General features: G+C 40.2%; 1 protein-coding gene across 1 annotated transcript; it reads left to right on the top strand.

The window, feature by feature from the left end:
- Positions 1 to 15,126: 15,126 nt before the first annotated feature.
- Positions 15,127 to 19,263, top strand: GCK72_000260 (uncharacterized protein; the record flags this gene model as incomplete). The annotated part of the gene is made up of 4 exons (XM_053722369.1): positions 15,127 to 15,276; positions 17,896 to 17,950; positions 18,730 to 18,809; positions 19,126 to 19,263. The coding sequence occupies 4 exons, from the start codon at positions 15,127 to 15,129 to the stop codon at positions 19,261 to 19,263; spliced, it is 423 nt and encodes a 140-aa protein (XP_053591014.1).
- Positions 19,264 to 25,162: the final 5,899 nt, after the last annotated feature.

Here is a 25,162-nt window from a genome sequence, read left to right as displayed (position 1 = left end):
CCACATCAAAAGCGTCGACGGCGCGCCAGCTCTTATTTGTCGGTGTAAGAAGGGGTCCCCCTCCTCCAGTTTGTGTAGAGAAAGGGGGAAATTAATTTTCTCAATCGAGAGAGATAGAGAAATCCGAGAGACAGAGACAGGTGCAGAAACAGCTCTGTGTTACAACCCTCTCATTAGTATACACCCAACCCACTGCGCAACACCTCCCCCCTTTTCCGACCGCTCCGCATCGCTGCTGCGTCGCGGTCCTATGTAAATAATGACCTTGCAAAGAATGCGTCTATGTGTTCAACGTAAGAAACAGTCCCTTATTCTCTCATTGTCCTCCATTGACTGCCTAACGGAATGGCTGGTCGAACCCCTTCTTGTATTCTGATTCTTTAAAAATTATTGATTTCCCCCTTTCTTCTAACCCCTATATTTATGTCTACTATAAAGGTAAGTCGCGATCAAATTATTTGACCAAATAATAATAGAATTTTTTAAATCGAAAATTCAAACAATTTGAAACATAGTTCATGTACAGCAGAGTTGTCCAAAATCCGGATTCCGAAATTCCGGAATTCCGCGTTTTTTCGGCATTCCGGTTGCGGATTCCGGTTTTTTTGAGTTTCCTTTTTCCGGAATCCAGAAGTTGAAATTTATAATTTTTTGAGTTTAAAAAACAACTATAGCACTTCTTTTCCGGTTTTAATGCTTAAAAGTAGTTTTAAACTTTATTTATCATTAAAAACACTCGAAAAAAGACTTGGCCTTGCAAATTTATCAAATCATTCCGGAATTCCGGATCTTTTCAAAATAAAAGTCGTCCGACAATCAGGTGACACCAAAATACACTTTTATTTTACTCTGTTCCTTTTGGTAAAAAACAATAAAACAAATTTTGTGGGTTTCAAATTGAAGGAGTGTGGGTACTGACCATGCAACATTGTAACTGGCCAAACTCACGAAGTATACTCTTTTAAATATATTTTTTACAGTGTACGAAGTGGTTATAAATAACAAAACAAGAGGACCGGAAAATTAGATCAATATCGATAAATTCGTAGACAAAATGATTAGAGAGCAAGATAAGCCGGAGTCTGGTGATAAAAATTCTCCATGGAGTCGAAGAAGCTTCTAGAGGTAATTTGAATTCCTCAGTATACATTAATTAATTAAACTGATTACAGGAACTCGAAAAACTCCCGGAGCACTTGAGGCTCAGAAGTAATAGAAACCTCCTCAGCCAGCTCGAAGTGAATGTATTCGGGATCAATACAATCCAGATGTATTTGAAGGCAACATGGAGCACTTGCTGATGGCCTTGGTCCGGGACCCTGTTTGTGGTATGCGGTCTCTTATGAGTACTGGGGAAGAACCACCACGAAAACTACTGGCCAAGCGACGAGGAGTTGGTGAAAAATAAGATACCATTTTATAAATTCGAACAATTGGCCTTTTTTTGGTGAAATTAATTTAAAGTTGATGAATAAAATTTTGAAAAAAGATGATTCATGAAAACAGTTTTGAAATGTTCTCTGTGTTTCCCCATATCCGGATGTCCACATCAAAAGCGTCGACAGCGCGCAAGATGAATTTTGCAATCTCTTCGTGTTGACCTGAAAAAATGGATTTTCAGTCAAAAAAGAGAATTTTTCAGCCAAAAACTCCATTTTCAGTGAAAATTTCACCTTAAAAACGCCGACGGCACGCCAGATCCTGAGTCGGTGTGTCCGGATGTCCATCCCTGCCTCATATGCGTAATTAATTAGGTTTTGGAGAATACTTCCGAGAGTTTGAACGAAAAGCTGATTAACTTTGTCACATAATTGAATAGACATAGTTTCCTCATGTCCGGATATCCACACCCCTCGAAAGACGTCGATTGATTTTTTGTAGGTTTCAAAAGTTTTTGAGGAATGTACTCGAGAAAATATGGAAAATTGTTCCAGCAATGTGACCCCGAATTTTGCAAGTCAGCCTTTTATTCCGCCTTCCGCCATCCGTCCGTTCAAAAGCCGAAGCTCTGGTGCCAACATGTACCATAATCCTGCGGAATTCATCAATAGAGTGCACTTGCTCAACTCCAACAGGTTCAAATCAAAAGTTTTACGGAATGACATTTTTTGATTTTCGGAATCCGGATTCCGGGCAGCGAGACAGTGCAAGTATGGGTCTCGCAACGAAATGGCTTGGTCGAACCCTTTTTGTATTTTGATTTTTTAAGAATTATTGATTTCTCTTTTCTATTATTCTATCGTTGACTTCTATTGATGCAACCGTTTGTGAATAATGATGCCGAAATTCAAGAAAACCCGCAATTGGAGGTAAGTGTTCAACAATCAGAAATGATCAGTCAATTTTCTATTATAGAATGAACACTCCCGTGTCGATCGTGAGCACAAACCTCTAAAAATTGTCACAAAACAAGAAATGGACGAGTTCGACAATGGAGGATACATGCCGCCAAGATCAACCCGTTTGTCATCAGATAATTGAATATGGTAAGCGTTGATTCAGACTCTGACAAATGAAAAAAGGTTTACTTTTTCAGAGTTCAACTCCATTCGTTCGATCATGGCAAAAATTTGAGAGGAATCTAGAAGTAAGTTTTTTTTTAAACTAATTATCCAAGTTTTTCGATTGTAATTCGAGATTTCAGAAAAAGCAGAGTTCGAGGCAGTTAAACAAAAAATGAAACAACAATTGGCTGCACTGAAAGTGAGAAGTGCCAGGAAACCATCGACCAAACATGGAGTCAAGACTCTCTTCCAATTATTCCAATTAATTAATTATTAAAAGTTTAATTAAAATCTGTTCGTGATTGAATAAATATTTGTTGATTGGTACAAACTGTGTTCGTATTAGTTTCTTCTTGTTTCAGAGGGGAATCCGAAAATGGTCTATTGCGGTAAAAATGATTTTTGAATTGGAAAGTAGGAAAGCCCTTACTAGGGAAGGATCCCTGGAGTTACAGGTCGAGATATATATCAATAGAACCGAAATTTTGCGCTGATTTCAAATCTGTATTCTGTTTTTGCTAAACTATCTCGTGAAAAAAGTTATTTGCGTTTTTGTGGCTTCTCAGTGCAAAAATGAGCACTCCCAAAATTAACATTTTCCTTATTTTTTCAAATTTTTTTGTTTTATACCTGTGAGAACGGATGTAAAGATGCTTTTTGGCATAGTTTAATTTCAGAATTTATTTTCAGAAAAATTTTTGTGGAGTTTCTTAAATTTTCAAAAATAACGCGTCTACAAAAAAAGGAAAAAAAGTAAGATAAACATTAATTTAGGGAGTCTTGAAAATGCACACTATTGCATTGAGAAGCCACAAAAACGCGAATAACTTTCTTCACAAGATCGTTTAGCAAAAACAGAATACAGATTTGAAATCAGCGCAAAATTTTGGTTCTAGTGATATATATCTCGATCTGTAACTCCATCTTGACTCGGGATCCTTTCCCTAGTTAATTCCTCCATTCTCCATCCCCGGCACCCTCTTCATCCACTATTAGATAGGACATGGCCAACTAGAATAGGTTCAAAAACCGTGCCAATCTTCTCGGAGACAGTGCAAATGTGGGTCTCGCAACGAAACTCCAACACACACACACAATTGTCCAAAATGGTCTATATCCGTTTTTAGATTTAAAAAAAACGAAATTTTACCAAAATTTAACCATTTTTAGGGGTTTTTACAACAAAATACGGCGAAAATCGTTTTCTAATGAAAATTCCTTTTATTTTGCCTTCCGTTCAACTCTAGTGCTAACATATACCGTAATCCTGAGGAATTCATCAATAGAGCGCACTTGCTCAACTCCAACAGGTTCAAATCAAAACGCGTTGGCTAGTCTTCCGGGAGACAGTGCAAACATGGGTCTCGCAACGAAACTCCAACACACACACGCACACACACACAATGGTCCAAAATGGTCCCCTCCCCCATTATCCACAAACATCTCGACCGCACCGCATCGCTGCTGCGTCGCGGTCTAAAACCTCCCTAGGAATCTCCCCACGTCATCTATGCAAATATGGGTCTCGCAACGAATGCCCGACCGCACCGCACCGCTGCTGCGTCGCGGTCTCTTCCTCCTCTAGGAGATGGGTGGCCCCCATGACAGCTGTGTAAATATGGGTCTCGCAACTGTCACAGGCCAATTTGTGTCCTGTCTCTTTTCCCTTTGGGTTCTATCTCTCGAACCTCGGGTTCTATCTCTCGATTGAGAAGATTAATTACCATCTGCCCCGCGGGAGTGTAAACAACCTCGGGCAGACACACACATTTCCTCTTTACATTCGGCATTATATTATACATTCACTGGTGGAAGATGGTGACCACAAGTCACTCACTTTCCTATACCGGCCAATAAATGATTGCAATCATCAAGAATGTACCTAAAACAGACAGAAATACTAAAATACAGAGCAGGCGCAATCTGGTATTTTACACAACGAACGCGGTGTCGCTGTCTGCGTATGTGTTGAACCTAAGGACAACGGACAGTCCCTTCTTACTCATTATCCCCTCTGACTACCTAACGGAATGGCTGGTCGAACCCCTGGTATTCTGATTCTTTGAGAATTATATTGATTTCCATTCCCCTTCTTGTATTCCCCTATATTCCTCTCTGGATAAACTCCTTGTCAAACCGTAAGTTTTTTTTCTTGCTACAGTAGTAAAATTCAATATATTCTTGCAGTTGCCCCCTAAAATTGCAATGTTGCTCCACACGTCGTGTGTTGTTCCCGAGGAGGATAGGCTCGTTAGTAGTATGGGGAGACAAAAGAAACAAACACACACACACACCTCCCCATTTTCTCAGACTACACAAAAATTGACACACACCGGTCATGTGGCGGTGCCGAGAGGACACACATGAGGAAGAGAGGGACAGTAAGACCCTACAGTAGACTCTCTCTCGTTTCTCTGCGTCTCTCGTCAAACAATTATGTCAAGGATATGGTCCTGAGTGGATTTGACCGCCGCCACCCGTTTAATATCGAAGACGGGAGAAAAATTGTGAATTTTGTGGATCAGAAGTGGAGAAGGAGCGAGAATTACATCCACCCCTAGAAGAATATTATAACTGGGAAGCACTAGTCGAACTGAGATATGCCTCATTTGAGCCAGAACAGCAACTGATCGACTACAGGGTAATTTAAAAACATGGAAAAATATTTTTTAAAAGTTTTTTTTAGGAATTCTGGGGAACAAAGAGAGGCTCATTTCATGTTTTGATCACGGACTCTTTCGTAGATGGTCGGAGTATTATGAGACCACTCTCCACCACAGATAATGATTATATCTATGTAGATACAGAGAACTCTTTCAGAGTTCTTCCGCATGGAGGTAATTTTGCGCTTCTCACATTTTGCGATGTTCCCACTCGCACCATCTTACTGTGGAGAGTCCACAAGATGTCGCGCTTGGAATTGAATGAAGTCAAAAAAGTGGTGAACGATGTCGGAAGCAGAGTTGAGCGGAATGCGATTTTTGAAATTGCGGAAGGCGGAAGGCGGAAAGCGGAATAAGAAATTTTTGGGGGGAAGGCGGAAAGCGGAAGGCGGAATTCTAAAAAAATTCGGCGGAAAGCGGAAGGCGGAAGGCGGAAGCGAAAATTTTTTGGCGGAAGGCGGAAGGCGGAAAGCGGAATGGAAAAAAGGCCAAATGGCGGAAGGCGGAATACAATTTCGTTTTTAAGAAGACGATTTTGGCCTTATTTTGTTGTAAAAATCACTTGAAATGGTTAAATGTTGTTTTTTTCGGTAAAAACTGATAGCCTTGCTGCAAAAAAAACGTTTAAAAAATCAGTAAATTGGAGTAGGCAAACATATTTTTCAATCTGATATTCTCTAGGCGGAAGGCGGAAAAAATCATAAAATAGCGGAAGGCGGAAGGCGGAAAGCGGAAATAGGAAAATTTTTGGCGGAAAACGGAAGGCGGAAGGCGGAATAAAAAATTTTTCGACGGAAAGCGGAAAGCGGAAGGCGGAAAGAAAAAAGTGGCGGAAAGCGGAAGGCGGAAGGCGGAAGGCGGAATTCCGCTCAACTCTGGTCGGAAGAACAAGAAGATACACTTCGTTTGGGCCGGAAAGATTCTTCAGCCGAGTCAGAAATGTTCAATACAACAGGACAGACGGCGGCCTGATATCTTTGAAGGAAGCCGTCTGACAGAATTGTCGTCTCAACATCGATAAATGGGAAACTATGAGCGACTGGACACTTTTAGAATAGAAAGCTGCGAGAAGATCTCGTGTGGAAGGATAGGACTATAACCCATTGATAAATACAATGGGCGGCGAAAGATGATAAGCTGGAGGAATGTAGAAGACGGGCGTTGGCTGCTGAAGCAGAGGTGGCGGAGTGGTTGGAAGAGGAAGGAGAAGCGGAGGATGGCGGATTTGAGAGTGATAATTAAAAGTTTACTACACCTTCGAAGCCGGAATCTTCTACATCGATCCAACAAAAAGAGGGAACATTTCAAAGTATGCCAATCACAGCTGCGAACCGAATATGGTGGCCATCACTTTCAAATTAGTGTTTTTTTCTGTTGTAACTCTATTTTCGACCTATTTTTTCTTTTTTCAATAAATTTTGCTAATTAGTACACAATGTGTTCATGCTAGTTTCTTCTTATTTTAGAGGGGGTATCCAGCAGTGTTGTCGGGAATTCCGACTTCCGGGTTTTTTTTCACTTCCAACTTCCGACTTCGGGATAAGGAATTTTACTTCCGACTTCTGTCATTACATACCGGTGAAATTTCGGAAAAGTAAATGTCGCAGAAATACATGGAAAAATGGTCTAAAAGGACAGAAAATAGGCTTTTCTTCAGCCAAAAACTAATTTTCCACTGATTTTCTCGAATTTTATGAACTTTTTCTAGGAGTTTTTGAATCTTTGCGAAAAAATCTAATACCGACTTCCGACTTCCGGGTGTTTTTTTACTTCCGACCTCCGGATAAGAAATTTTACTTCCGACTTCCTACTCCCGACTTCCTGATAAGAAAAATCACTTCCAACTTCCGACTTCCGAATAAGAAAATCTTCACTTCCCAACATCTCTGGTATCCAGGAATGACACATTGCTGGAAAATTAAAAATTGAATCGGAAAGTGGAAAAAATATTGAAATTTTTGGGAAATTTTCATCCGAGATCGACACTTCCCTCCACTTTTTTCAAACACACACACATACACACAATGGTACAAAGTGGTCCCCCTTTTTCCAATAGAGCGATAATCCAATAGAGAATATATAACACATTCAAAACGCGTGCTTTGGCTAATCTTCCCGGAGACAATGCAAATACGGGTCTCGCAACGAACGCGGTGTCGCTGTCTGCGTATGTGTTCAACGTAAGACAACGGACAGTTTTACTCATTATCTCTTCTGACTGCCTATCGCAGGGGTGTGCGGAACGGAATTCGGAATTCCGAAAAATTCCGAAAATCGGCTCATTTTCGGAACGGAATTCCGATCGGAATATTCCGAAAAAAAAAATTCGGAATGAAATTCCGATCGGAACATTCCGAAAAAAAATTTTCGGAATGGAATTCCGATCGGAACGTTCCGAAAAAAAATTTTCGGAATGGAAGAGAAATTACTGTATTAAAGGCGCATGCGCACTTTTCATGACGGGTCTCGAACAGATTTTTTTCCGCAGTTTTCAGGCGGTTTTTTGAAATTTTCGTCTTTTCGCAGTGTTTTTTAAAACAAAAAAAACGGTTTTCAGCATTCGATATGGGTAAATGGGACAGTCTGTTGAAAAAAAATTCCGAAATCGGAATATTCCGACATTCCGAAAGTCCGAAAATCCGAAATTCGGAATAGTCCGAGATTCCGAAAGTCCGAAAATTTGAAATTCGGACAATTCCGAGATTCCGAAATTCCGAAATTTTGAAACTCGGACATTTTTTAGTGTCCGAAATTCCGAAATTTTCCTGTCCGCACACCCCTGGGCTGCCTATCGGAATGGCTGGTCGTCCCCTTCTTGTATTCTGATTCTTTGAGAATTATTGATTTCCATTCCCCTTCTTGTATTCCCCTATATTCCTCTCTAGATAAACTCCTGGTCAAAGCGTAAGTTTTTTTTGCTACAGTAGTAAAATTCAATATATTCTTCCAGTTGCAAGATAAAATGATGCAATTGCTCTACAGAGGCATGTCCCAATGCGGCAAGAAAGTTGGAGTGCCCCAAAAATTGCATGCAAGAACCAAAACTTCCGCCGAAACATCTGCGTTGACTTGGTCGTAGCCGCCGCTCCAAATACGTAGATGACAGGATAGGGTGGCGGGATTGTTGGAGCAGGTAACGTATTGTCGTTTTTTTTCAATTAGCTTCTTTTTTCTTTTAGATTAGAAAGCTGTGAGAGGATCTCGTGTGGAAGGATAGGACTATAACCCATTGGCAAATACAATGGGCGGCGAGAGATGATAAGCTGGAGGAATGGAGAAGACGGGCGTTGGCTGCTGAAGCAGAGGAGGCGGAAGCGTGGTGGGAAGAGGAAGGAGAAGCGGAGGATGGCGGATTTGAGAGTGATAATTAAAAGTTTACTACACCTTCGAAGCCGGAATCTTCTACATCGATCCAACAAAAAGAGGGAGCATCGCAAAATATGCCAATCACAGCTGCAAACCAAATATGGTGGCCACCACTTTAAAGGCAAGCCAAAAACAAATGAACCAAATAATTTTTTGTTGAAATTGTCATAATGTTTATGAAAATATGTAATGAATGTTTATAGAATATTTGTGTAAATGATCAGAAATAAAGTGTATAATTCAACTACTCTCTCTCTTTCTTGGCATTTTTAAGACACATTGATAGGTAGACGGGACATACAGACACACAAGTAAAACCCCACTCCCTTTCGTTTCTCCTTCCTGTCAGGTAAAACCTGTTACGTAGAGTTTCGTAGAGTTTTGTAGAGGTCTTGTATAATAGATGGTTTAGAGGGGAAAAACGAGGAGAAGGAGAACAGATAAAGGAGATAAAATAAGGGGAAAAATAGGGGAAAAATCCGTCACCAACGGACCGTAACGTGGCGTAAAAATAGTAAAAAGTGCGGTAGCGAGAAGTGACGCGCGGTGGTGCGCGTTGGCCTAAAAAGGCTGCGCTCCGCCTGCGCATCCGGGTCTCGCAACGAACGGGACACTGTAGGGAAAAAGCGCGCGCCATTCAAATAATGAAGGTCGCGGTTGAAAATGGAAAATCCTGTAGAATTGACTGATTTCGATGGAATAAATCGGGAAAAGGCGATCATAAATAAAGAGGAATAACTGTGTGAGAGTACGGCTCATATTTTCGGAGGATTTTGCGGGGAAAATCAATGTGACCCGGAGATGTGCTGACGCGCATACTTGCAAATTTACGGCCCGGCCCGGCTCAATTTTTTGATGCTTAACTATCTTTTGATTGAATTCTGAAGTATAGTCAAAAAATCGTCATTTTTGGGAAATAATTCGAAAAAAATTCAAATTTTCAGTTCAAATTTTTCAGCCGGGCCTTGGAAATTCTCGTCACGGCCCGACCCGGCCCGTTGCAAGTATGCTGACGCGCCTTTGACGCTCTAGAGGAGGGGGGACGATTTACAGATTTGCTGTGCCCTATCCACTACCAACCCTCCGCGCAACACCTGCCATCTCCTACTCCCTTTCCCGACCGCGACATAGTAGCAATCTTTTCCACCTCCCCCTCTCTCTCCCTCTCTGTCGCCTCACAATTGTTATGTAAATAAGGGTTTCGCAACAAACGGGAGTTTGGTTTCAACGTAAGACACAATTCCTTTTTCTCTCATTGTCCCCCATGGACTGCCTAACGGAATGGCTAGTCGAACCCCTTGTATTCTGATTTTTTAAGAATTAATTGTATTCCTTCTTCGATTAATTTTTCTCCAACGTGTCAGCTAAAAACTGAAGTTATCTGCTGACCGCAGAATTGCTGCTTCATCTTACGGAGCAAATCAAGACCAAGTAAACATTGTGCTCTTTAAAACAGTTACCTCGAGGCGAGCTCTAACAAATCTTGCTAAAACTAATTAACATAATTGTTGCACATGTTATTCCGAATTGAATCAATCTTAACCAAACTTGTCAAATTTCGGTTTGGTTTTAAGAAATGGTTCCTATTGTGCATTCTAATTGAATTCTGAAGTATAGTCAAAATGTTTCAAAAAAAAATTTCCCTGACAAGTTAGCTGCTAACTATTATGCATTTTTTTAGACCTAGTAACACTTTATATTTTAATATTTAACTTTGAAGGCTCCACCATCAGCAAGAACAATAGCTGCTTCTACTCGCTCAGACGTCGACAATCTCGTTCTGGCCGTTCGATAAACATGCAATCACCCCCAGTAAGTTTTTTTCTTAAATACCGTAAGATACATGTGATACTTTTGTAAATTTCAGCAACCGAAAGCCTGTTTCATTGATCCAACGCATCTCCTGATTCGCTTTGCAGTCTTTTTTCTACAGTACCCCTCTCTTCCCTTCCACGGTGTGCTTTTCCTGCAGCACCACATGCAAATTTTAATGGTCAATAAAATCTCTCCTCACTCTCTCCGTTTTCTTCGGAACTCGTTGTAGTTTCGGGGAAAGCAGAATCTGGTTTGGAACATGCTGAAGACCAAGTGATGACATTTTTGACTGCTGTGAGTTCTAACAACACAGACGTCGTTCTGCAACTGTTTAAAATTACTACTGAAGAATGTGGACAACTTCATCGAAATGTTCCAAGGACTTCCCATTGAGATTACATCTGCGGAATTCAACAACGTCGGAGATATCAATTCTGATTGCTGACATGTATCCAGGAGTAATGGTTATGACTAAGGTATTTTAAAAATGGAATGACTGTTGTCCGTACTTGTCAACCGGACCGACTCGTAACTCGCGTCAATCTCAATATTATTAGCTGAAAAATATACCAAAATGTAGATCTCGACGAGTTCTATGTTCGTGGCTTGCTACGGTCCGGATGACTATTTGTTATTGTGCCGCGGGCCGGGCTAGAATGGCTTTTTGGCCATTTTCGCGTTTTTTGTCACTTTTTCGGCCCGTAGCAGGTCACGGACATAGAACTCGCCGAGATCTACATTTTGGTATATTTTTCAACTCATAATATTCATTTTGACGAGAGTTACGAGCCGGCCCGTGTCGGCCCGTTTCGGCCCGGTTCACAAGTATGCCGTTGTCAAAACCTTGAGATATTAACTTACAGAGCAACAACAGCTGGATGGAAGATTACTAATCACGAAGGTACTACTAGCCAGGATCGGACTCACAGAAAATGTTCCTCCGAGTTCAATATGTACCAGATTGGGCTCTTCTGGTGTGCCATGAAGTTGCGCTGTTTAGAGGTTAAATTTGGACAACCTTTTTCTCTGAATAAAGATTCGATATCATGCAGACAGAGATCTTTCTCAACATACACCGGCAATTAGAAAATGGAATACTGTGAATCAGAGCTGTGCGGAATTCCTTCCTTCGACTTCCTTCTTCCGGGCCTTTTTTCACTTTCTTTTTCCTTCTTCCTTTTCAAATGTTTTACTTCCTTCTACCTTCTTCCTTCTTCCGTTGAAAATTTTTTGCCACTTCCGACTTCCGTGTGAAAAGTTTACAAATTTTTTGTAATTTTTGACAGAATTTCGGCGGAATTTTGGCGGTTTTTGATGGAATTTTGTGTGAAAACAACGCCAAAATTCGTTTTCAAAGATGACTAGAAAAAAATTTCCTTAAATTTGTCATTTTCAAAATTAGCTTCCGACTTCCGAGTTCGGAACCCAACTTCCTTCTTCCTTCCTTCGACTTCCTTTCTGAAAATTTACTTCCTTCTTCCCTTTTCAAAAATTTTACTTTCGCACAGCTCTGCTGTAAATGTCATACTTGCAACGAGCCGGGCCGGGTCCAGAGTTGAGCGGAATTCCGCTTTCCGCCACTTTTTTCTTACCGCCTTCCGCTTTCCGCTCTCCGCCGAAAAATGTTTTATTCCGCCTTCCGCTTTCCGCCAAAAATTTCCCTATTTCTGTTTTCCGCCTTCCGCCTTCCGCTGTTTAAAGATTTTTACCTCAGCTTGAAAAATTTGATCACCTATTCCAATTTACGGATATTTTTGAGGTTTTTTACCGAAAAAAACAAAATTTAACACAAATTTAACCATTTTAGTGTTTTTCACTACAAAATAAGGCCAAAATCGTAGTTTTGAAAGCGACATTGTATTCCGCCTTCCGCCTTTTTGGCATTTTTTTTCCGTTCCGCTTTCCGCCTTCCGCCAAAAAATGTTCGCTTCCGCCTTCCGCTCTCCGCTTTCCGCAAATGTTTTTTCAACTCCGCCTTCCGCCTTCCGCTTTCCGCCCAAAAAATTTTCATTCCGCTTTCCGCCTTCCGCCTTCCGCTTTCCGCCTTCCGCCTTCCGCCATTTCAAAAACCGCATTCCGCTCAACTCTGGCCGGGTCGGGCTGAAAAAATTTGAATTTTTTTTGAATTTTTTCCCAAAAACAAAAAAGATATATTAGCAGCCGACCCCCTCTTACAACTGCGCCCCGCCGCAAGCGAGAGAGTATCGACGAGAGAGACGCAGAGTTTTTTCTCGGGTCGACACAAATTTTTACAGTTTTTGGCTCATTTTTGCTGTTTTCCAAAATAATTTCCAAAAAAGTCTTTCGAGAATTAGCGAAAACGGGTCAAAAACTGTGAATATCTGAGTCGGCGCGAGAAAAAAAAACTCTGCGTCTCTCTCACCGATACTCTCTCGTTTGCGGTGGGGCGCAGCTGTAATAAAAATGCTCGGCTAATAGAATTCCACTAAAAAAAAATGAATTTGAATTTGGAGCTAAAATTTTTTCCGGGCAGCAATTCAAGCCAAGGGCCAAATATTCAAAATGCGTCAACAAAATGTTTTTGTACGATTTTTGAACGGAAACAGACTTACAACCGCGTGGACAAAATAAGGCTTGGATTTCCAGAATTTTCAGACCGAGATTTCTAGTCAATGAGCATAACTCTGCAAATTTTGAAAACGCCATTTAATTGAGCACGTGGTAAGGTATGTATAAGGGTACCAAGTTTCAGCAAATTCTCTTGTCATTTTTCTGTGATTTTTACATTAAAATAACAGTAAAATACGATTTTTGACATTAAAATTGCCTCTAAACTGTATTTTCCGTGCCAGAAGACCTATTTTTGGCGCAAAATCTGAATTTGGCCGAGTAGTTGTTGGTCAAGGCGCAAATTTTTTGAATTTTTGGTTTTTTCTGTTTTTGATTCATTCTGTTAGATAGATTGAAAATTTGCTGTTTTTTCTCGAGTTCATTGAAAGAAATGACTTGTTTATTAAGAAAAAACTTAGAAATACAAAAAAAACATTCTAAGTGTCAGATTAACATTAAAAGGTACTCATATGGTCCTACGTAAGCTAAATCTCCAGGTTTCTGGATGAATCTTTGCAATTGAATTCCTTCGGCAAGCAACTTTTCTTCGTTAGGCCCATCGTCGAGTTGCTGTTCTTTGGCTTTCTTGACTTGCTTTTCAATTCATGAGCCATCACGTGTTGAAACTTTGCTCCAGAACAATTGATAGCCATTCACAATTTCCAGGTCCAAAATTCGAGTTTACTGAAGTTAAACTGTAGTTTTCAGTATGTGGTGAGGTCCGAGCTCCTGAGGTTTGTTGAGGCCACCAATTACTTCACCGAAGAAATTCGGAAGAGATCCAGCGGCTGGAGGAATATTGGGAATTTTTTGATTTCCTGAAAATCTATAAAGAAATATTCATACTAGATTTCATTGAAATTTACCTTTATAATAGACAATACCAGGAATATAGCCTGAAGACGGACGAGAGCATTTCAAGGACTCCATTATTTTGAATTCCACAGTTTCCATCCTTCAGAACTTTATACGGTGCGATCTCCACTACACTTACTTGTTAGCATAATGTGATCGAGCTCCGGATAATCGTATTGATTTGGGAATACTCTGTGGCTAGAGGCAGCCAAGGGAGATTTCAACCAAAATTTCTCTCAATTTTTGGAGAAAATCGGCATCGAATCCGATTTGATGAGGGCAAGGAGTTATTATGAAGTCATCTATGGTGTCGCGGATCGATAAGAATATCAGCAGCATAGATACAGTAAGCCAAAGGGAATAGATAATAGGAAATAGATAATAGAATTCAAAGAAAATCAAGAGAGGGACCAGCCATACAGTAGGCAGTCTGGGAAGCAGAATGAGATGGGAGATCGTCTACGGCTTACCTCAAGTTGATACGCATCTGCGTACTCTGCGTATTGGCTCCTGGGAAGAGCGCGCACCACTTTTTAGGGTCGTTGGCCTAGAGTTTTCCCAGGAGCCAAAATACAGAGCTTATAATCCTAAAAAGCGGTGCGCGCTCTTCCCAGGAGCCAATACGCAATGCGTACAAATTCGAACCGCGTGCAATTCTTCCCAGGAGACAGAGCAAATAAGGGTCTCGCAACGAACGCGTCTATGTGTTCAACGTAAGACACAGTCCCTTATTCTCTCATTGTCCCCCATTGACTGCCTAACGGAATGGCTGGTCGTCCCCCTTCTTGTATTCTGATTCTTTGAGAATTATGGATTTCCCCATTTTTTGTAGTCCTGTGCATTATAAAGGTAAGTCACGATCACTTTTTAATTTTTAGACACTTGAACTTTTGAAAGTGTTTAGAGACACATCATCATCACCTAACGAGTAAAAATAAGTCTCTATTGTAAATTCCTTACCACATTTAACCCAATTATTCTATTCCAGAAAGTCATCATTGACCGCCAACGACAGCTGAACGTCGCCGTCTTCAACGTCTCGAAGCTTTCGACGAACGTCATAACATCCAAAACGAAGAAATCGTTCAAGTTGAGTCGTTAGAGGAAGAACACCACTGGATAAACCTTCCCTTGAAAACTTGCAAAGTTTTCAAAAGCCAGATTACCAGGTTCTATACCGGTAGGCAAAATTTCCAGAACATTATGCATTTCATTGCAAGCAGACTGTCTGAGATGCAAGAGGACATTTTCAGGAAATCTAGAAATTCCCATTATTCCTCCAGTCAATCGGCGCTGGAACTCATCTGAATTTCTACGGTGAAGTTGTTGGCGGCTCAACAAACCTTAGGTTTATGGGAAACCACCTTTTCGAGAAGCACTGGTCGTGCAAACTCGCAACGGAAGGCTGCAATATTGCAACATACAAAACCTTGGTTCATACGCCGGATCACGTCTATTCATTGGATATCGCTGATATGACGTTTATAGCAACCACTCACACCGTAAGTTTTTAAAACACACAGCACCCTGCACAAGGAATGCGTAAAGCTTTTTTGAGAAGTTAGCCACGGTGCGCGTTTGCATCATACTGTACTTTTACAACTGAGAGCTGAAAACGTCATTGGTTCGCGTCGTTTTACTCAAAACTCTACGAAAATATATAAAACTTATCGCGGAACATTCCGTATTCAGTGAGATCAGCTCGTTTTCCTGAAGGCACCTTTTTCGAACTGACAAAAACTCGTTTTTCAAAAAGGAATTTCAGGTTTTCCGCTGAAAAACTTTTTTTCAAGCTTGATTATCAAGATATCAGAGCTGTGCGGAATTCCTTCCTTCCACTTCCTTCTTCCCTCTTCCTTTTTAAAAATTTAACTTCCTTCTTCCTTCTTCCTTTTTGAAAAGTTTACTTCCTTCTTCCTTCTTTCATCTTCCGTTGAACATTTTTTGATACTTCCGACTTCCGTGTGAAAAGTTTTCAAAATTTTTGTAATTTTCGACGGAATTTCGACGGAATTTTGGCGGTTTTTGATGGAATTTTGTATGAAAACAACGCCAAAATTGGTTTTCAGGGATGACTAGAAAATACTTTCCTCAAATTTGTCATTTTCAAAATTAACTTCCGACTTCCGGGTTCGGAACCCAACTTCCTTCTTCCTTCCTTCGACTTCCTTCTTCCTTCTTCACTTTTCAAAAATGTTACTTCCGCACAGTTCTGGTGCTGTGAAACATTCAGTATTCATAAAATAATCACGTTTTTCAGCATTATTCGTTGTTTGAAAATTGCTCTATGTACAACCGCTCATAAAACTCTTGACGTTCCACAATCTGGACACTTTCTGCTAAGAGCACCAGAGGATTCTTTTGTTCAAATCGGATCGAGAAGATTTGCTGGCCGCCACAATGCCCATGAAATGATTGAAATACATGCAAACGAAACAATGGACCATTCAAACCACGCTAAACTTCGACAATTCAAGGAGAATTTGGAAAAGCAAGGAGTGGCACTAAGCGAGTTACACGAGATGAGATTACACGACAGCGCTGGACTTGGTGGCGGAATCTACGAACTTAATTTTTTTTTTATAATCTAAATTTTCTTTTCACTCGTAAAGTCTGTTCAATTTCTGAATCCGCAAAAATACATTTATTCTATATTTTGCTACCAGATTCCGGCCTTATCTCGCTTAGATCTGTCAACCTAAAGTGCCTACAATATCTGAACTCTCTAGAAAAAGAAACAAGTGTGAAAACCATATCTACAGAACTGTGTGTGAAATTTTGAAAAAACTGAAAAGTTGAAAAAATTTTCAAAATTTTACAAGTCACGGTCTCACACACTGCGAAAAAGGGCTGCAAGAAACGTGAAACTGATTTTTCACGTTTTTATTTAATTCGTTTATTTTTTGCACTTTATCGGACAAAAATGTATCAACTTTGGCTGTTTTCTGCGGAAAATTACCAAGTTTTAGAGTGTGCCATAGTAATTCTGAATGTCACACCTTGAACATTTTTAATGAATCATACAGATCAAGGGTAGAACTTCATTTTTGTAGTTGCCAACTTTTTTGTTCGGTACTGTAGTATAGTTGTAGATTGCAATATTTTATTTCCCGGTGTAAGAAGTACGTCATCCTTTTTCTGCAGTGTGTGTAGAAAAGGGGGGAAGTGTGTCGGCCGGCAGGTGGCAATAAATCTTCTCAATCCAGAGATGGAAAACCCCGGAGAGACGGAGACATGTGCAGAAGCTACTTTTATTTAATACCCTCATTTCCTTCGCCCCCAACCATGTGCACAACACCTGGCTTCTCCTCCTCTCGTTTCCTCCGACCGCACCGCATTGCTGCTGCGTCGCGGTCTCTTCCCCCTATCTCTGCCGCCTCCACAATTGATATTGATGTGTAAAGAAGGGCGCTGCGTCCCGCGTCTATACTATCAACGTAAGACAACGGACAGTCCCTTATTACTCGTTGTCCCCCCTTGACTGCCTAACGGAATGGCTTGGTCGAACCCCTTTTGTATTCTGATTCTTTGAGAATTAATTGTATCTAAACCTTATTTATATTCCTGTCTGTTATAAAGGTAAGTCACGATACAAAATTGTTTAACCAAATAATATAAGAACCCTCAAATTTGAAAAATTTCAATTTACGAGCGAAATAGTTTTGGGAAACATGTGAAAGACGCTATTTTTGCCACAAAATGTTCAAAAACACAAAAAAATTGGATTTGCGGGAAATTTTGGATAAATTTTAATCAATTTTCGAGCTTAATATCAGAAAACATGCAAAATTAAGTACGTTCTCATCAGTTTTGCCTTTGAACCAACATTTTGAACTAATTCCTGACAATTCTTACAAAGTTTTGGCTATTATCATGAAATCAAAATTTAATGGCTCGAACCAGTACATAATTTTTGAAACTTTTACTGCTACAGCTATAATTGAAAAAAATCCTCGATAGGTATCAGTGAAACTCTGAAAATGTACAGATTTTGGCGGTTTTTCTGATATTTAGCTCGAAAATTGAAAATTTTCAAATGGTGGGAGGGGTTTCTTATATGTTGAATATTATAACTTTCATGAACTGTAAATAATGAAAAATTTAGTTAGTTTCATTTTCAGGTTAATCCGTGTCCCGGAACGACCATAATTGGAAAGAAAACTTCCGCTGAATCAAGTAAGTATTGGATAGTTGTAACTTTTTAGTATCAAATTATACCTTTTCAGACAATGACCGATATCATGTACTCAAAAAAAAGACCCCTTTGAGTTGCGAAAGGTCATTCAGTTCCTGACGGAGAATATGGTCGTGGCATAATACTGTTCTACACAAAGCTGCATATATATGAATGTCGTAAGTGTTACTTTTTTACAGAATTGTCAAAAATCAAAAAAAAAAAAGGGTACTCACACAAGGGTGCGAGACGTAAGGTCCGCAAAGAAAATTTTTGAATTTACCGCGCGTTGCGTGTGCGTTGCGTTTTTCATTAAAAGATACGACAAACACACGCTAAACTTGAACTTGGCACTCAGCGAAGTCTGTTTTTGGCACTGCTGAGCGACAGAGCGCGTTTAAGCGGCCTTGCGTCGCGCATCCCTGTGTACTCATTTTTTCTGACAATTTTCGAAAGTTCAAAGTAAAAGTGCTTAAATTATCATACATGTTCACCTTTTCAATTTTAATTATGTTGTCGAAAACTTGACCTTTTTCAATAAAAAAGTTCAAATTTTGGATAAAAAGGCATTTAATTTTTAGGGTACAACAATTTTAGGGTACAACAGGGTACAACTGATTTTAGGGTACAACTTTCATAATTTTAGGGTACAAAAATCAGAAATTTGTACCCCGAAATAGTTGAGCCCTAAAATTTTTGTACCCTTTCAGTTTTGTACCCTAAAATTATGAAAGTTGTACCCTAAAATGACGACAGTTGTACCCTAAAATACAGTTTTCAGAATGGCGCGAATTCACTCCGTTACAGGCTTCCGTTGCTAAAAAACAAGCAGGAAACTTCAAATACCTTTTGGAAAAAGCGGTGAGTTGTCAATTGCAATATGGTTTTTTTTAATATGTTAAAAACAGAACAACAAAGCGCTCTACTGAAATATTGGGCAATCTACATTTCTAAAACTCGAAATTTGACCTTTGGACTCCCCAAAACAAAAATTTTGAGACATATTTGAGCTTTTCCAAAAATTTAGGGAGTTTTGCCAACAAATGTAAATTTATTTGAGATTTTTGACTCCAGCGATGTGCGGGACTAAAATTTCAACATTTCCGATTTCCGTTCCGCACATCCCTAAGTGCAACATGTCCTCCCTTTATCAAAAACCAATATGAAAAGTTTTCAGGGAGCTTTCGAAGTCCAACGAGCCGCAGTCCGATTCAATCGAATTGCGATGAACGAGGAATGGCTCTGCGACTACTCGCTCAAGGACAGAACCACGTATCCCGTGGATTCTTCTTCTGTAGTCGACCCAAAGAAGTAAAGTTGACGGTGTTTCAACATGAAGGTCATCGTGGGTCCTGCAATCGCAATGGATGCTTTGTCACTCAAAACATGACGACACAACCGGGACATTGAGAAAAAATATTTTTTAAAGCTTTTTCTGATAAAGTTGATTAGTACAAACTGTGTTCGTGTTAGTTTCTTCTTCTTTCAGAGGCGTTTCAAGGAACGGCACATCGCGGGAAAATTTCATCCGAGATCGAATTCGTGCCTGCCCCCATCTTTTAATATTTCCGTCTGTTTAGGAACGTTCAATGTAGATTGCTTTATATCGAAGGTGTTTTATATCAAGCGCGCCAGATGTAGATTGCGATGTTTATTTGCCGGTTTGCCACAGCGCCCTGCACGAGGAATACATGTGACTGTGAAAATGAAGGCGTCTGCGTCTCTCACTTTGTGTAATCTCTTGCCTGTTTAGCAAGAACGCCCACTCATTTTGGGAACAGAAATATATATAACTAAACCTGAACAAAAAAAACTCATTTTTGTCAAAACGTTTTTTTACTGACTAGGGAAGGTCATGGGCTCGGTCTGCCCCTCGAGGCAAATTATTGTATTTCTGACATGCGAAACATCCTTTTTGCAATTATCGCGTGTTAAAAAGGCAATAATCTGTCATTTTTTCTAACTTTGACCTCGTTTTTCTTGAATACCAGGCCTCGAGGGCAAAAACTGGGTATATATTTGGAATCAGCGCTTTCTAAGCTTTCAAATGATATAGGTCACGACTCATAACTCTAGATCGAGTCGAGGGCCTTCCCTAGTGAGTATGCAACGTTTCGCGATAAATTGTATATATTTCCGTAGCGAAAGACATTCTCCAAAATCTGATGGCGTGCGAATCTTGCGAAAATCGCCTAATTTTGAATAAAACGAAGCAAACCGATGACGTTTCGTTTCTCTCAGTTTTAAAATTACAGTATAATGCAAACGTGCGCCAAGGCTAATGTCTCTGAACAAAGGCTGTCAAAAATCGCGGCTTGACACACTTTTGACTTTTTGGTACCAGTCTGACGACCAGGGTTCGACCCCCCACTGGTGCCAAAACATTTTTGGGCCGGCCGCGGCTTTTTGAAATTTTCGAGAAAAAGCCGCGGCCGGCCGTACGACAGCCTTGCTCTTGTACAGGAAGGGAGTCATTTTCAATGTGTTGGCTGGCCCTGTGACATAACCCTCTCCTTAATCCCCCTCTCCCCCAACCCTCTTCACGACACCTCAAACCTCCTCCCCCCTTTCCCAACCGCATCGCATCGCTGCTGCGTCGCGGTTTTCTCTCCGCCCCCCTCTCTCTCTCTCTCTCTGTCCCTCGACAGTTATGTAAACATGGGTCTCGCAACGAACGCTAGGTCCCTGCCTGCGTATGTGTTCAACAGAAGACAACGGACAGTTTTACTCATTATTCTCTAGACTGCCTAACGGAATGGCTGGTCGTCTCCTTCTTGTATTCTGATTCTTTGAGAATTATATTGATTTCCCCCTCTTTCTATTATTCCCTACTTGCATTGATTTTAGTTTTCAAAAAACTGGAACCAGTTGAACTGTAAGTTACCCTCTTTTTTTGTGTTGAATTCCTCATTTTCAATCATTTCAGAATTTCTTTTTTTTCAGAGCCGGTCCGTCAATCTGACAGTAAAGAGCGATCATCTTTACATCAAGGTTCGTTTTCGTTTTGAATTGTGGAAGGAAGTGGAAGTGAGACTTTTTTTCTACACCGAGAACGCATCGGATTTGGTCAATGCGATACTTCAAAAAAACAGCGGATTGTCACCATCAAAATGGGTTGGAGCGAATTCTTGTAATGAAAAGTATGTTTTTCTAGTCTATTCAAACTTTTCACTTAAAAAAGTATTTCGAAACCATTTTTTGAGTCTAGAGGCTAACAAAAAACTGATTCCAAATGTAGCTGCAAAGAAAAATGCTCGAAATCATTTCAAGAGCCGCCACAGGATGGTCCTACACTTAGAGATAAGAAAAGGATGTGCCGTTCGTGCAAAGCAGTACTTTGGTCAAGGTAAGGCAATTTTTTAAGTTAAAAATATACTACCAATTTCAAAATCTGAGATTAAATTTGTCCACGCGGACTACACGGACAGTTTTACAGTTTTGAGCTAATTTTAACCGATTTTTCTGCTAAAAACTTCAAAATCTGTGATTGAACTTCTCCACGCAGACTACACGACCAATTTTACGATTTTGAGCCAATTTAAACCGATTTTTCTGCTAAAAACTTTAAAATCTGTGATTGAACTTCTCCACGCAGACTACACGACCAATTTTACGATTTTGAGCCAATTTCGACCATTTCTAACAAATTTTTCTGCTAAAAACTTTAAAATCCGGATAATCGTGTGCTTTGTACGCAAACACCGTGTCTCCAAACTTGTCAAAACTCATTCAAATGCTCAAATCCGTAATCTCCATCCAATTATACGTCGGGAAATCAATTTTCAGCTCGGTAGCTCAAAATGTCGTAAAATCCATTGTTTAGTCCGCAAACACCGAGCTACAGTACCCTCGAAAACTCAGAATTGCGGCTAGCGAACCCAGAAAAAGACTAATTTGATCCAAATTTTACGAGGAATTCGAATTTGAGCTTGGTTCTCAAAAAAAGTGGCATTTTATGTCTGTTTTCAGGTGAAACCGTGGCCGAAATCAAAGGATCGCCTCTTCGCGACGAGTACGGGTTTGATACACTTGTAGAAAAGATAGATGTGCCGGTCCTCAAACAGTTGTTGTCTCAAAACAAGAAAAATCGAACTGTTGAATAACCGAAGAAGACGCTTTATCTCCTGTTCGTGCTTTGGCAACACTAAATCTAATTTGTGAGTTTTTACTAGGTAAGGCCTATAGGTGATCGTGGAGTTAAGGGTCGAGACCTATATCGTTGGAAAGCTGAGAGAACGCTGATTCCAAATGTATATTCAGTTTTTGCCCTCGAGGCCCGGTATTCGAGAAAAACTAGGTCAAAGTGTAAAGTAGTTTTCCAAACTTTGACCTCGTTTTTCTCGAATACCAGGCTTTGAGGGCAAAAACTGAATATATATTTGGAATCAGCGTTCTCTCAGCTTTCCAACGATATAAGTCTCGACCCTTTACTCCACGGTCACCTGGAGACCATTGCCTAGTTAGACCAAGCCTAATTTCATCCAGTTAGCATTATTCATAATTACAGAGTGTTCCTGCTAACATTCGCGTAATGTTCACATCAGTGATACCGATCTACCCGAATCAAGAAGTAACATAATGTTACTCTCCATAGTACATATGCCAAGGATGTTTGCTTGTGCGGGGAACTTTGCTGCATACGGAATAGAGAACTGTTTAATTTATTCATCAAATTACATATTCATTATCTTATTTTTGAATTCAGATATAAAATTGTTTTGTAAAACGATGTCCCCATTGTTCCAGGCTTGTCTCTTACCAGGAACTCGGAAGATTGAAGTTTTCGTCTTGTGATTCAGAAAGCGGTATTTTGAGAATTTTGAAAAGAGAAAAGACGGACTGAAATTCTGCATATCTCTATATAAATTTTGTAGCACTTGGACTACTGAGTGAGTGTTGCTCTATGGTTCGTGACAAACAAACACACAGACAGACAAACAGACAGAAAGACAAAAACACAAATAGGCACACAAATAGATACACAAGCACAGGCATACAAACAGACAGACAGACACACAAGAAAGGACTAAAACGCAAACGCAGACGGTGGTGCCAACCATACAAAAATTTTATAGTTTTTGAATATTTATGAATACTCCATGAAGGTACCTGTTGGTTATCACAACCTGATATCTGTCTGTTAGTTTACCCTATGTATAACGCTATATGAGAAGCCTAAGACATCCCGACCGCTTCACATCGCTACTGCGCCGCGGCCCTATCTTCTCAAGAGATATGTTGATAGGTCTCAAAAGGCATCGTTGCTAACTGCTCATCAATAGAGCGCACTTGCTCATCTCCAACAACATGATTCCAAACGTGCGTCAATCTTCCCAAGAGACAATGTAAATATGGGTCTCATAACGAACACCCGACCGCAACGCATCACTGCTGCGTCGCGGTTTCTACCTTCCTAGGAGTCTCCCACGGCAGCTATGTAAACATGGGTCTCGCAACGAACGCGCGTCGCTGTCTGCATATGTGTTCAACGTGAGGCACAGTCTCTTATTCTCTCATTGTCCCCATTGACTGCCTAACGGAATGGCTGGTCGACCCCTTCTTGTATTCTGATTCTTTGAGAATTATTGATTTCCCCACTTCTTGTATTCCCTATATTCCTGTTTATTATAAGGTAAGTCACGCCACCATTTTCCGAACCAGCACTTTATAGATAAGTGGCATGCCTGAACTTTTTTGTTCAAATTACAATTACAAAATAAAGAAGAATTTTTAGGAGCAATTGTTTCAATGAGAAATATTTGATTATTCAGGTGAAACCGTGGCCGAATTCCTAGGAGTTGATTTGAGCAATGCGACCATTTACACAGTTTTGCAAGAACCATACAAAACAAATTGTCGGATTATGATAAGGGCAGATGCAAAGAAAAAAAATCAAATTATTCCTATGGATGACGGCGAAGAGTACTGTCATTGCGTCACATGTTTTGAAGACGATAGCATGAAAGCTACCTACCTGACGCTGTCCGATGAGAAAGAAGTTCACAAGAACAGATTTGAAGAATGTACCCTATTGCTGAGCCACTCATCGAATGCAATACTTGCCGCTGGAGGAGGAAGATATGAATTGAAAGTTCTTTGGAAAACCGAATTATGTTGATATATTATGTTGATATATTATTTATTAATAAATTTTGTTTGGTATTGATTCGTTTCTCTTTTATTTGCAGGTTTTATAAGCAGCCAGAGAGTTTTTGAACGAAAGTTAGCAAAAACATAAAACATCTGTCGCATAATCTATTCACTTCTACCTGATACTATTTGGGAAGTCGTGCAGTCTCCAATACCAACTTTTTACAACTTGATTTTTAAACTAGATTAATTTAGAGACGGACAATCGAGAACATAAAAGAACTAATGCATGAAAAATTAAGAAAGACACTAATTGCCAATTACTATAGAAAACCGGGGAAACGGGATATCCTAACAATCAGACGTAACCTAAAAACGTAACCTAAAAACGAACAACTCAAAAAATGTTGCTGGCTAGAAATAATTGAATGGCGTGTAATGATTCAAAATTTGAACCAATTTTCTACAAAAACCCGTATGAATATCAGATAAATCAAACAGCCGGAAATCGAAAGGCGAGGTGTCCTATGATCCATTGAAAGACTTTGCCCGAAACCAAACATAACATGCGTCTCGGTAGTTTGACATTTCAAAACAAAACCCCTAAAGCTTGTGAAATTTGCCGCGGTGCCGAACTCCACCGTACCCCTTATGTAGTAATATCGCTGCCAATAAAGCAATAGAGCGCACTAGCTCAACTCCGACAGATTCAAATCACGCGGCAATCTTCCCAGGAGACGAATGCCCCACCGCTGCGTCGCGGTCTCTACCTCCCTAGGCGTCTCCTCACGTCATCTATGTAAATAAGGGTCTCGCAACGAACGCGCTCTCGATGCCTGCGTATGTGTTCAACGTAAGACAACGGACAGTTTTACTCATTGTCCCCTCTGACTGCCTAACGGAATGGCTGGTCGTCCCTTTCTTGTATTTTGATTCTTTGAGAATTATATTGATTTCCCCCCTTCCTGGCTTGTAACGTGTCCATCGAGATAAGGTAAGTCATTTGTTCATCATATTTAGGGGTTAAAGACGCTTCTGTAGTTTGCTATTAGTACAAGTGCTAGTCGCCGGAGGCGCTGCGGTTGCGTCGCGTGCGCTCATTGCATTCCATAGAGAAAAGCTCC

Source organism: Caenorhabditis remanei, chromosome I (assembly GCF_010183535.1).
Source record: "Caenorhabditis remanei strain PX506 chromosome I, whole genome shotgun sequence".
Taxonomy (NCBI): domain Eukaryota; kingdom Metazoa; phylum Nematoda; class Chromadorea; order Rhabditida; family Rhabditidae; genus Caenorhabditis; species Caenorhabditis remanei.
This window is presented reverse-complemented; position numbering and strand designations above follow the sequence as displayed.